Source organism: Ursus maritimus, unplaced genomic scaffold (assembly GCF_017311325.1).
Source record: "Ursus maritimus isolate PB19 unplaced genomic scaffold, ASM1731132v1 scaffold_13, whole genome shotgun sequence".
NCBI classification, from domain to species: domain Eukaryota; kingdom Metazoa; phylum Chordata; class Mammalia; order Carnivora; family Ursidae; genus Ursus; species Ursus maritimus.
In genome coordinates this window covers 11,875,992-11,890,081 of record NW_024423675.1, presented here as the reverse complement: position 1 = coordinate 11,890,081, position 14,090 = coordinate 11,875,992, and the positions used below count along the sequence as shown (strand labels likewise).

Sequence of the window (14,090 nt, the reverse complement as noted above, 5' to 3'; positions counted from 1 at the left end):
TGTGTATTTTGACCTACTCATCACTTTTTTTGAGCACTTTCTTATTTTCTGGCACAATAAAAGTGTTATAGGCTTACTTTGTTTCTTTGCTGTCCTAGGTTTAGAATCATCCTTTTCTTCAAGGAGTCTTCATTTCTTTTGGTGGGGAATGGTATTTAGGAACCGAGATCTGGATATTTTCTTCTTGTTTTTTTACTTTATTCTTTTATACTGAACTATGTAATTCATCTGGAATTTATCCCTCAATGTCATATGTGGTATAAATATGTAACAGTAAGATACAAACTGGAGACATTTATTTGTGTTTGTATTCTTGTCCTTCAGGGACACCAGTTCAGGTGAAAATCTTATTTAATTTTAATTAATGTATTTAAATTATTTCAAATTATATGTATGTATTTGATTTTATATCTTATGTCAGTTATGTTTTCTCTAACTTAGGTACATTTTCTAGAATCCTAAAACTTTGTGAGGAAAAATGTGAAACAGGTGAACAAAGGAAGGGAAGAAAAGGCAGCAGTGTACCGTCTGTGAAAGGAATTTCAAATTTAGGAAATACTTGCTTTTTTAATGCAGTCATGCAGGTAAGAGCCATCAGGAATCTTTGTAAAGTGTAAAAGATAACTTTATTTTTTATTTTTTAAATTTTTAAAAAAGATTTTATTTATTTATTTGAGAGAGAGAGAGAGCGAGCGCACAAGTGGGGGAGAAGGAGAAGCAGGCTCCCCGTCACTGGGCTTGATCCCAGGACCCTGGGGTCATGACCTGAGCTAAAGGCCGCTGTTTAACCAACTGAGCCACCCAGGCGCCCTACCTTTAATTAATTTATATTTATTGACACACTAACAATTATTGTAAACTAGCAATTGACTGCCAAACATTCCCCTAGAATTTCTCTGTTTTCTTTTGTTTTAGGCTATCTGTAGCTGTTGCTGTGTGCATACGTACATACATACATACATAAATACGCCTGCTTTTCACACAGTGCTCTCGCAAGGCCTTCTCTGTGTTTTACCATGGTTCTGTCCGTAATCTGACATTTATTAAGTGTGAAATGTGCTTAGTCAAGTTTTTTAAGACTTAAAGCATTTCTTTTGCTCTGCTTGATGCCCTTTGAGAGTTAAAGAGACCATTTATTCCCTAGAATCAGAGGCATATTACAACCCAATCAGAAGACTTTACATTTGCTTTCTTTTAGAACTTGGCACAATCTTACATTCTTATGGAACTGATGAATGAGAACAAAGAAAATGGGACAAAGCTCAGGATTTTTCCTTCCCCAGACTCTCAGCTGGTAAGAAGTATGACTACCTGGGTAATAGCTCTTTTTAGATGCAACAAGTAATAAATCCCTCTTGTTCAACTACCAGTGTGTTCCTGGTGTCTTTTGCTAGCGGGCCCTGACACTAGTAATAATGTTTTCAGTTAGAAATTGATGTGTGTGTGTGTGTGTGTGTGTGTGTGTGTGTGTGTTCTGGGGAAAGAGAATGCATGTATAGCTCATAGCTTTTGAAAATGCTTAAGAAAGGGGAGTTCTAAAAATTCTTAGCCCAATGAGTAATCTTAGATTTTTCTTCCAAGGAGGCAGTGTTGAATGACAGTATTGTTGTATTTCTTTGTTGAAAAGGCAGCCTGTGCACTTATTGCCTGTTCAGCCCCTTAAAATTTTTATGGCAGATCCCAGTGCCCTCTTCTAAAATGTAGTGCGGTAGTGAAAACTACTTAATGGGAGTTAATGCTTAGTCATCTGAAAAGATTTCCTATTAAATGGGATTGAATGTTAAGTACTTCACATGTGGAACTATGTCTTGAGATGACTATATAGCAATTAGATAGTATAGCTGATCACTTTAGATTTGTGTTCTTCTAAGAGGAGAGTTTCAATCTTAGATCTTTGGTCTTTGGGACATAGAGTTGACCTGAGCTGAAGGACTACCCGTGTAGATCACTGCTCTTTCAATCACCAGGTTTACTTTGTCTTTTGTAATCTATACGCCTTTTGTTTCTTTTCCTTACTTTATTCTACTGGCTTGAACCTCTAGTAACATATTGAATAGAAATGATGAGAGCGGACGTCCTTGCCTAAAATCCCCAGAGTAGGGGAAAAATATTCAGTCTTTCATTAACATCAGGAATGAAGTTAACTGTAGGTTTTTCATAGGTGTTTTTTTTTTTCTTTTAATATCTGGAAGTTTGTACCTTTTGACCTCATTTACCCATTTACCCACCCCTCACCCCCCTGTTCTCTATGTCTATGAGCTGGTTTTGGGGTTTTTTGTTTTTGTTTTAAATTCCACATGTGAAATCATACGGTATTTGTCTTTCTATGTCTGGCTTACTTCACTTAGCAAAATGCCCACAGGGTCCATCCATGTTGTTGCAAATGGTAAGATTGATTCTTTTTTATGGCCGAATAATATTCCATTGTGTATGTATACCACATCTTCTTTATCATTCATCGACTGATGGACACTTGGGCTGCTTCTATAATTTGGCTGTTGTAGATAATGCTGCTATAAACATAGGGGTGCATGTATCCCTTTGAATTAGTGTTTTTGTATTGTTTAGGTAAATACCCAGTAGAGTGATTACTGGATCATATTGTAGTTTTAGTTTTAATTTTTCGAACCTCCATACTGTCTTCCACAGTGGCTGCACCTGTTTGCATTTCCACTAACAGTGCACGAGGGTTCCTTTTATTCCACATCCTCACCAACACTTGTTGTTTCTTATGTTTTTGATTTTAGCTATACTGACAGGCATGAGGTGATATCTCATTGTTTTGATTTGCATTTCCCTGAAGATCAGTAATGTTGAGCATCTTTTCTTGTGTCTGTTGGCCATCTGGATGTTGTCTTTGGAGAAATGTCTGTTCATGTCTTTAACGTGGCAGAGAGCACTTTTGATATTCAGAAGCTATGCAACATTATACCCTGTCCTTTGTGTGGTTTTAGTTAGGTGGTAGATTTTTAAGGATAGTTGGTATGAAATATATATGTAACATGTATTTCAAGAATACATGAATGAGATAACGTATTTGATAGTTGTCTTAGAAAATAATGTTCTGTAATGTCCTAACATTATATTTGGGATCTGCTTTTTACTCATTGTTTGTAAGGAGAGAGGGTTACTGGTAAAGATAACATTTTAGAAAACAAAACTTGGTGGGGAGAAAATTCTAGAATAAAGTGGGTTTCTCCTTAACACAATTTTAGCTGCTCTTGTCATGCTTTATGTCTCTCCCTTGTAAAGGGGGAGAATGGTGTACCAATTTTGTGACATAATTTCCCATTCCTTATTTTATTAGCAAACTACTTGGGGAAAAGAAGGGTATGGAGTTTTGCTAATAAATGTAATTTGTGATCATATGCAAATATGTACGCATATCAAGTAGGTAAGTAATTTTACTTTTAGGAGAGCACTTTTTTTTTTTAAGACTTTATTTTTTTAAGTAATCTCTACACCCAACGTGGGGCTCAAATTCACAACCCTGAGATGGAATTGCATGCTCTACTGACTGAGCCAGCCAGGTGCCCTAGAGCACATTAAGGGACAGATACAAGCAACTAAAGATTAGTGATTTCATTCCTAAGCTGATAGTTTTATTAAGTAAGGGGCAGAGGATATGAGAATACCTGTGTTTTTCAAGGTAAGGCATTTAATTCCATTTTCCATTTTTAATGTTCTTTTTATATAGATAGGAATAAAGTTTCTTAATACACTTAAGGCAATTAAGTTGTCATCATTTAAGCAAAGTATAACTCTTAGATTTTTAATAATATTTAATTTTAAAATTGCATATTTCTGACATAGAGTTGATCATGTTTTTAAAGGACCCATTAATAGTGGAACTTTCAAGCCCTGGACCATTGACCTCAGCCTTGTTGGTGTTTCTTCACAGCATGAAGGAAACTGAAAAAGGACCACTTTCTCCTAAAGTTCTTTTTAATCAGCTTTGTCAGAAGTGGGTGCATCTAAATTCTTGATATAAATACTTATGAGTTGTAAAATTCTAATGTATCACTTAATATGAGTAGTTTCACTCTTAGTGTAACATCGCTATTATTGTCTAGACTCTCAAGAGAAAGGACTGATATTTATTTAGTTGCAGCTCTCTGCTTTATGTAAATTATATTTCATAGTACTCTGAAGAAGTGCTTGTTTATCCCCATTTTATAAATAAGGAAACTGAGACTCACAGAAGTTGAGCAGCGTACCTAGTTTTATAGTGACAAAGCCAGGATTCAAATAGAGGTCTGTCCTGATTCAGAAGCCCATGATGTAATAACAAAAAGTAAGACAATTATATAATTATAAAATCTAAAAGGTGCTATAATAGGCCATCTGTATTTAGTTTTCTTATTTTTACTTTTATGTTATTATTTTTTTAAGTACACTCTCTCCCCCAATGTGGGGCTCAAACTCATGACCCCAAGATCAAGAGTTGCATGCTCTACCAACTGACCCAGCCAGGTGCCTTCCTTTGTTTTAAAGTTGAGCTTCAAGTCAAATAGAATTTAAGTGAATTTCTCAAGATAGTACTGTATGTTCAAAAACAAAATCCTTGTGTGCCCAGAAATAAATACATACCATAAAGGACCTGACTTAACTTTAATTCTTTCATTTATTCTTTCATCTAAAAAATTGAGAGCTTATTTGTGTCAGGTACTTGCTAGAATCTAAGGGTACACAATGTATAATATATTAAAAAATAGACCCTGTCATGGAGCTCGTGAGCTAGTCCCAGTCCACAATTACTAAAAATATGTGAAAACAAAATTCTTTAAATGGGAACTTGCATTTTTAAAAAATATCTCCAGGCTTTAAAATTTCATTTTAATTTAAGCTAGTTATTTGTGCTATGGTGTTATATTGTATTTTATTTCCTAGAACTGTACCAATGTTAATTTTTTTAAAAAATTTTAATTGTGGAAAGGACACTTACCGTGAGCTCTGACTTCTTAAAAATTTTTAAGTGTACAATATATTATTGTTGACTGTAGGTACAAGGCTGAACAGCAGATTTCTAGAGCTTGTCCACCTTGCTTGAGTGAAACTTTATGCCCACTGATTATGCCTGTATGTTCATTTCCTCTTCACTCCAGCCCCTGGTAGACACCATTGCACTCTCTCTGATTCAATGAATTTGCCTATTTTGGATTCCTTATATAAATGACATCATGTTATTTGTCTTTCTGTGACTGGCTTATTTCACTTAGCAAAATGTGCCATGGTATTTTGAATGTAGTACAAAATATAGAGGGTTTATTCTGTGTTTTGTTTGGTTGGCAAATGCTGTTTTTTTCAAAGCCCTCTAGAAGTCTCAGAGACATTGGTGCCTCACAGAGTTAAAATGTTTTTAGGATTCTATGTGCTTTCGAAATTTGTTTTTGGCTCTGCCAAAAATAACTGTTTTGTATCTTTTTTTTGGTTTTATGAAGATTTATAATTTTTAAAAATTGTTAAAATAATAGGGGCTCATGGATAAAAGTTCAGAGTACTATTTGTACCTTATTTATTTTTTTCAAAAGTGATTATGCAGGCACAGACATATATACAAATTGTTTGCAACTTGCTTGTTTAGCTTAATATGTTTTTGTACACTTTTCCGTATTAGTACATGTGGGTATGACTTATTTGATTTAATGTGTGTGTGTATCGCACTTGTGAAAGTGCATCTGTAGGATAAATAGAATTACTGGATCAAACATTATTTGAAAATATTTAAAAATTGCATTTGCTTTATTACGTTTACTTTAAAAGGAGATTTATATTAAGAAAAGTAATTTTTTAAAAATCTGGTGATGATTTAAGCCATATATGTTGAGTCTATTTTTGGACTCTGTTCCATTGATCTATATGTCTCCTTACCCCAGTTCTGCACTGTCTCATTATCATAGCTTCCTAGTAAGTCTTAGAATTGGATAGTATGAGTGCTCAAACTGTCCTTTCCCTTTTTTTTTTTTTTTTTAACTACTCCAGGTCCTTTGCTTTTTTATATGAATTTTAGAATCAGTTTGTTAATTGGGATTGCATTTGGAGATCAATTTGGAGAGGATATCTTAAAAATGTTGAGTCTTCCAATGTATGATTATGAAATATCTTTCCAGTTACTTAGGTATTTGATTTTTCTCATCAATTTTTGTGGTTTTCAGCTTACAAATCCTGCACTGTCTTGTTAGATTTGCCTTAAGAATTTCATATTTTTAAATATTATTTATTGTAAATTGGTACATTAGAAAAATTTCAATATCCAGTTGTACATTCCAAATATACAGAGTTATACTTTATTTTTATATATTGATCTTGTTTCTGTTCCCTTGCTCAATTCACTTTCTGGTTATGGTCGTTTTATATAGATTCTTCAGGATTTCCTGTGTAGACAATAATGCCATTGGTAAATAAAGACCATTTTATTTCTTCCTTTCCAATATATATCCTTTTATACTTTTTTCTTATCTTATATAACTGGCAAGGACCTCCAGTACAATGTTGGAGTGGTAAAGAAGGCATCTTTGCTTTATTTCTGATTTGGGGACAGAACATTCAGTCTTTCACACATAAGTATGATAGCAGCTGTAGGTTTTTCATAGCTGTCTTTTATCAGATTGAGGAAATTCCCATTCCCAGTTTTTTTTTTTTTTGAGAATTTTCATCAAGAATAAAAGCATTCAATACTCATTTTATTCCTTAAAAAAACCTGACATATTATTTCTTTTATTTATTTTTAAAAATTTTTTATTTATTTGAGAGTGAGAGAAAGTGAGAGAGCATGAGTGAGGTAAGGAACAGAGGGAGAAGCAGACTCCCCGCTGAGAGGAGGGAGCCCACTGCGGGGCTGGATCCCAGGACCCGAGCATCATGACCTGAGCTGAAGGCAGACACTTAACAGACTGAGCCACCCAGGCACCCAACAAATATTTATTATTTAAATAAACATTATTTATTGCCATTGGGACACATTGACTCCTGGCCCAGAGAACCATGAGACAATAAATGTTAGTTGTTTTTTAAGAAAAAAGAATGGATATTGCGTTTTATTAAATGCTTTTTCTGCATCTGTTGAAATACAATATTTTTTTCATCTGTTGATACAAGAATTATATTAATGGATGTTCTGAATAGCTTTAGAAAAGTATATTTGGCATGCAATAAGCTGAACATATTTAAAGTATACCATTGGGTAAGTTTTGACATATAGGTGTATTATATATATAATTTTTTTGTTTCCTGTTTTTATATTTTGTCAATATGCTTGTAGTAGAGAGTGTTTTTGGATTATCAACAGACTGATTCATCTTCATCCACAAGACATCTCCACAAATTCTCTCTTGTTCTGAATATCTTTTTCTTGATAATCTATTCCTGTTTTATGAGTATGCATACATTTTCCTCTTACAACTTGAGATTTTTAAGTTTTCTCCTCTTTCCCACAGTAACACTTTTACTAAGGTACATTTCCTGTGTATATTTCATATTCCCCTCATTTTGCATAGGTGAATCTCTTCGTATGTTTGTTGATTTTCCTCTTTTTCTCTTTAAATTTGAAGGTCCCTTTGTATTGGTAGCTCAGATACGCTCCATTAGAGACTCTAAAAGTCATCATAGGATTTTTTACACAGTTCCAGGTAGAAGAAGAAAGAAAACAATCTCAGTTTATTAAATTTTCTTGAGTGGTTTAGAAGGCGGTACTGCTTTGTGCATAGTTGAGATGGAGCTATAGGCAGAGACATGGTAGAGACAGTTTCTCCTTTGTTGGTCCTTCTCTGCGCCACCTGGGAGATGAGGATCTCTGAAGAATTCCCTGGTTTCCCCTTGCATTCTTCTTCCATTTCACTGACCTTCCTTGATGCGTACAGTACAAGTGTCATGTCATGCAGTTTCAGCCTTATACGGATTCCAGCCATGGAAGCCCAAATAGGGTTGGGATTTGTGTCCATCTTGGTTTCTGTCCTCAACTCTTGAACTACAAGGTGAACAATATCCACCACGTGTAGAAAGGGAAGCCCACAAGGGAGTATATCAGAGGCTTCTCAACATCATGCTGCTTTTGCTACTTCTTAACAAGAGTGTGTAATTGAAATTATGGCTCCTGTTATAGGCTAGATTCACTGCTATTTCATATAACTTTTTAGCACCAGGAACTCACAGTAGTGCATTATTGGGGTGAATGTTTATTATGAGATGAGGAATTAAAGTACTGGACTTAAGTATCTAAAGACCTGCATTTATGTCGGTGGCACTTGGCTTGTTCTTCAGTTTTCTCAAGTGTAAACAGAGTTCATATTAATTATGAATTTCTTAACAGCACTACTGTGCATATCAAATGAGGTAGGTTGCACATATCTTAATGAGACCATTGTAAACTTGAACTACCATAGCATATTCTTACTTTATGTTATTTAGACAAAATTCTTTCTTCGTCTTAGAGCACTATCTAAATGTAGAACTTATTTTCATTTAATGCAAAATGCTCATTTTAGTATTGGAGTTTATTGCAGAAAATACTACTGTTTAAGGTTACTGAAATCAACTAAATATTTGTTCTGTTGATGTCTCCATGAATAGCACCTGATCCTTTAATTAATATAAGGAAATCTAATTGTTAAATCCTTAAGATAAATACATTCACAGAGATACCAGTTCATAGTTCTTTATTTTGATATAATTAACCTCTTGTTTTTCTTTTGGTTATTCAAGGTAGGAAGATAATAGAGCACGGTGGCTTGGGTTTGAATACTGTTTGTTTTGGGTTTTTTGGCCTGCTCTGTGGCCTTGCAAATTATATAAATAATCCCCCTAAGCCCTTGTATATAAGCCAGAGAAAATAGTGCATCCCAAGCTCGTTTGAGGATTTTATGACTTGACATATGTAAAGCTTACCACATGTACTGTGCTTGCATGTAGTAGTTGCTTGATAAATGATAGCCATATTATTCTCTGTGTACTTAAGGTATTATCCTAATTGGAACAGTGACCACATCTGGTCTTTCTACTTAGTAGAAACAGGACTAAATCAAATCTTTGACCATATGCTATTTAAAAATGATTTTAGATGTTTAGATATATTGTTGATGAAATGATCTTTTTTTCCTTCCCTGTTTTGTTTTTAAATCATAGGGCCCCTCGATTTAAAAGTTTCCAGCAACAGGACAGTCAGGAGCTTCTGCATTATCTGCTGGATGCAGTGAGGACAGAGGAAACAAAGGTCAGGTTTCGTTAAGTTTATCACATATACTCTTTAAGAAGAGGGTACAAAACTGAAGGAATTAATTTCTACCATCATTTTAATGTAAGTTAATAAGTTATCTGATAAGTTAATCAGTAATTTGATTTTTTTCTACCTATTTATTCCTTTATATATTTTTTGCCTCTTCTTCTAAAAGAATATTTTCTTTTACCCTTTTGCAACCCTATTATCCTTTATTAATACCCTTTGGCTATAAATAAAAAATCAATTCAAGTTAGCTTAAATAAAAGAGAATCTAAGAATCTAGGTGAAGGGAGGTATAGGTGGGGATATAGGGACAGGAGGGTTTTCAGGAACCCAGAGAACATTCTCCTTCTTTCCCTGATTTCTCTGGCTCTGTAGATTTTCTTTATTCATCTCCGCACAGACTGAGTTGTTTCTGTGCTTCTCTCTCTGGATGGTAGTACGTGATCTTCGTATTTTGCGTATGTTGCAGTTCCACATATATTGAAACAACGCTGGCTGTTTGTGAATCCCAATTCTGAATTTGCAAGAGAGAAACTTTGTTACCGCATGTTGGATTAGGATCCGCTCAGGGATCCGTCACTTGTAATAAGGGAAGTGGGGTCCCGCCTCCTGGATTGAGGAATGTTTCTGAGAAGAGAAGGAGTGGCTCAGGGCCTGGATAGATTTCCCAGACAGTGTTCATTGTAATCCTATCCCTTAATCGATTAGGTGGTAGTAGATTTTAAATGGGTGAAATGCATCTTTTTTTGGTGGGGTCCTGCAAATGGGATACAGTTTTTCAGAGACAATGCAAGATATTAAAGATGGCAAGCCCTGTCAATCATAATTGTCGTAATAAGTGAAATCCTGTTTTCCATTCAAGGTAAGTACACTTCTTAATCTATACTAATATGTGGTAAAGTAACCATATGAAAATGAAGTACTCATATGCTTGTGGTAGCTATTACCATGTTACTAGGCAAGGTGGACCTTCCTCTTTTTTTACCTTCTGTTGTAATATTGTAGTATTCTAGCTTTCAGTGAAGAGAGAGTTAGGGTTCTGATATTTTCTTGTAAATTATCTTAAAGAATGAGTTAATCACTCCCTCCTCCTACTAAACAGTGTTTATTACGATCCTGTTCTTAATTGGCTGTTTATTGACTTTCATACTAAATTAGTTGAGTTCAACTTTTGAAGGTGTCACTCCTTTTCAACCATCTCCCTACTTTATATGTGTGTGTGTATACACACATGTATGTATATATGTGTTTTATATATACATTATATTTTTAAGTTTTTATTTTAATTCCAGTGAGTTAACATATACAGTGTTATATGAGTTTCAAGTATACAATATAGTGATTCAACAATTCCATACATCACCTGGTGTTCATCCTTAATCCCCATCACCTCTTTCACCCATCCCCCCACCCAACTCCCCTCTGGTCAGCATCAGTTTGTTCTCTATAGTTAACAGTCTGTTTCTTGCTTTGTCTCTCTCTCTCTCCCCTTCCCCCACTTTGCTCATTTGTTTTGTTTCTTAAATTCACATACAAGTAAAGTCATGGTATTTGTCCTTCTCAGACTGACTTACTTCTCTTGGCATTATACTCTAGTTCCATCCATTGTTGTTGCAAATGGCAAGATTTCATCCTTTTTTGGCAGAATAATATTCTATTATATGTGTAGATATAGATACATATATATCACATCTTCTTTATTCATTCTTCAGTGCGTGGACACTTGGGCTGCTTCTGTAATTTGGCTATTGTAAATGATGCTGCAGTAAACATCGGGATGCATGTATCCCTTTGAATTAGTGTTTTTGTATTTTTTGGGTAAATACCCATTAGTGCCATTGCTTTATCATACGATAGTTCTGCTTTTAACTTTTCGAAGAACCTTCATCTATTTTCTACATTGGCTGCACCAGTTTGCATTTCCAACAGCTCAGGAGAATTCCTTTTTTTCCACATCCTCACCAACGGCTGATGTTTCTTGTGGTTTTTTTTTTTTTTTTTTTTTTTTAGTCATTCTGACAGGTGTGAGAATCTCATTGTAGCTTTGATTTGCATTTCCCTGATGATGAGTGATCATGAGCATCTTTTCATGTGTCTGTTGGCCATGTGTATGTCTTCTTTGGAGAAATGTCTTTGCATGTTTACTGCCCATTTGGTAATTGGATTACTTGTTTTTTAGGCGTTGAGTTGTTATCAGTTCTTTATGTATTTTGGATACTACCCCTTTATTGGATTTGTCACTTGCAAGTATCTTCTTCTATTCCGTATGTTGCCTTTTAGTTTTGTTGATGATTTCCTTAACTGTGCAGATTTTATTCTGATGTAGTCCCAGTAGTTTATTTTTGCATTTGTTTCTCTTGCCTCAGGGGGTCTATTTAGAAAGAAATTGCTACGGCCAGTGTCAGTTGTTACCACCTGTATTCTCTTCTAGGATTTTTATGGGGTTTTTTGTTTTGTTTTGTTTTTATGGTTTTATTTTTTTATGGTTTTATTTTTATGTGTGGTGTAACAAAGTGCTCCAATTTCATTCTTTTGCATGTGGCTGTCCAGTTTTCCCACCACCGTTTGTTGAAGAAAGTCTTTTTCCTATTGGATATTCTTTCCTGCTTTGTCAAAGTTTAATTGACCGTATAATTATGGGTTCATTTCTGGGTTTTCTGTTCTGTTCCACTGATCAATGTGTCTGTATTTGTGCCAGTACCATACTGGTTTGACTCCTGCAGCTTTGTGATATAGTTTGAAGTCCGGAATTGTGATGCCTTCAGCTTTGCTTTTCTTTTTTAAGATTTCTTCGACTGTTCAGGGTCTTTTGTGAGTCCATATAAATTTTAGGATTTTTTGTTCTAGTTCTGTGAAAATGCTATTGATATTTTGATAGGGATTGTTTTAAATGTGTAGATTGCTTTGGGTAGTATAGACATTTTAACAATATTTATTCTTCCAATCCATGTGGATGGAATGTCTTTCCATTTCTTTGTGTCATCTTCAATTTCTTTCATCAATATTTTATAGTTTTCAGAGTACAGGTCTTTTACCTCTTTGGTTAGGTTAATTCCTAGGTATCTTATTTTTGATGCAATTATAAATGGGATTGTTTCTTTTCTTTCTTTTTTTTTTTTAAGATTTTATTTATTTATTCGACAGAGAGAGAGACAGCCAGCGAGAGAGGGAACACAAGCAGGGGGAGTGGGAGAGGAAGAAGCAGGCTCATAGCGGAGGAGCCTGATGTGGGGCTCGATCCCAGATCGCCGGGATCACGCCCTGAGCTGAAGGCAGACGCTTAACCGCTGTGCCACCCAGGCACCCCTCTTTCTTTTTTTTTTTTAAGATTTATTTATTTGAGAGGCTGCGAGGGCATATGAGGTGGGGGAAGGGCAGAGGAAGAGAGTGAGGGAGAGAAGCAGACTCCCTGCTGAGCTGTGAGCCTGACATGGAGCTTAATCCTAGGACCCTGATTTCATTACCTGAGCTGAAATCCAGTTGGTCACTTAAGTGACAGCCACCCAGGCGCCCCAGATTGTTTTCTTTATTTCTCTTTCTGCTGGGTCATTATTGGTGTATAGGAATGCAACAGATTTCTGTATATTGATGTTGTGTCCTGCGACTTGACTGAATTCATTTATCAGTTCTGGCAGTTTTTTGGTGGGGTCTTTCAGATTTTCTATATGTAGTATCATGTCGGCTACAAATAGTGAACATTTGACTTCTTCCTTACCAGTTTGGATCCCTTTTATTTCTTTTTGTTGTCTGATTGCTGTGGCTAGGACTTCCAGTACTATGTTGAATAAAAGTGGTGATGGGGCGCCTGGGTAGCGCGGTCCTTAAGCGTCTGCCTTCGACTCAGGGCGTGATCCCGGCGTTCTGGGATCGAGTCCCACATCGGGCTCCTCCACTGGGAGCCTGCTTCTTCCTCTCCCACTCCCCTGCTGTGTTCCCTCTCTCGCTGGCTGTCTCTCTGTCACATAAATAAATAAAATCTTAAAAAAAAAAAAAAAAAAGTGGTGAGAGTGGACATCCTTGTCTTGTTCCTGACTTTGGGGAAAAGCTCTGTTTTTCCCCATTAAGGATGATATTAGCTGTGGGTTTTTCATATTATGGCCTTTATTATGTTGAAGTATGTTCCCACTAAATCTACTTTTTTGAGAGTTTTTATCATGAATGGATGTTGTGTTTTGTCAGATGCTTTTTCTGCATCTGTTGAAATGACCATATGGTTCTTATCCTTTGCTTAGTGATGTGATGTCTCATGTTGCTTAATTTGCAAATATTGAACCACCCTTGCAATCCAGGAATAAATCCCATTTAATCACAATGAATTTTTTTTAATGTGTTGTTGATTTGGTTTGCTAGTATTTTGTTGAGGATTTTTGCTTCTATGTTCATCAGAGGTATTGGCCTATAGTTCTCATTTTTTGTGGTGTCTTTATCTGGTTTTGGTATCAGGGTCATGCTGGCCTCGTAGAATGTATTTGGAAATTTTCCTTCCTTTTCTATTTTTTTGGAATTGTTTGGAAAGAATAGATATTAATTCTTCTTTAAATGTTTGGTACAGTTTACCTGGGAAGCCATCTGGTCCTGGACTTTTACTTGTTGGGAATTTTTTGATTACTGATTCAGTTTCTTTGCTGGTTATCTATTCAAATTTTCTATTTCTTCTGTTTCAGTTTTGGTAGTTTATATGTTTCTAGGAATTTATCCATTTTTCTAGGTTGTCCAATTTGTGGCCATATAGTTTTACATACTCTTCTTTTATAATTGTATTTTTGTGGTGTTGGTAATTTCTCCTCTATCATTTGTAATTTTATTTATCTGAGTCCCTTCTCTTTTCTTGATAAGTCTGGCTAGAGGTTTATCAATTTTATTGATTTTTTTT

The 14,090-nt window shown here is 35.3% G+C and overlaps 1 protein-coding gene across 1 annotated transcript in view; it reads left to right on the top strand.

Moving 5' to 3' along the window:
• Positions 1-14,090, top strand: part of USP45 (ubiquitin specific peptidase 45) — a 67,944-nt gene that overhangs the window by 28,888 nt on the left and 24,966 nt on the right. Inside the window, exons 6-9 of the mRNA XM_040627565.1 lie at positions 442-584; positions 1,199-1,294; positions 3,834-3,964; positions 9,121-9,208. Of these exons, the coding sequence (XP_040483499.1) occupies positions 442-584; positions 1,199-1,294; positions 3,834-3,964; positions 9,121-9,208 (458 nt within the window). The remainder of the gene's footprint in view (positions 1-441; positions 585-1,198; positions 1,295-3,833; positions 3,965-9,120; positions 9,209-14,090) is intronic.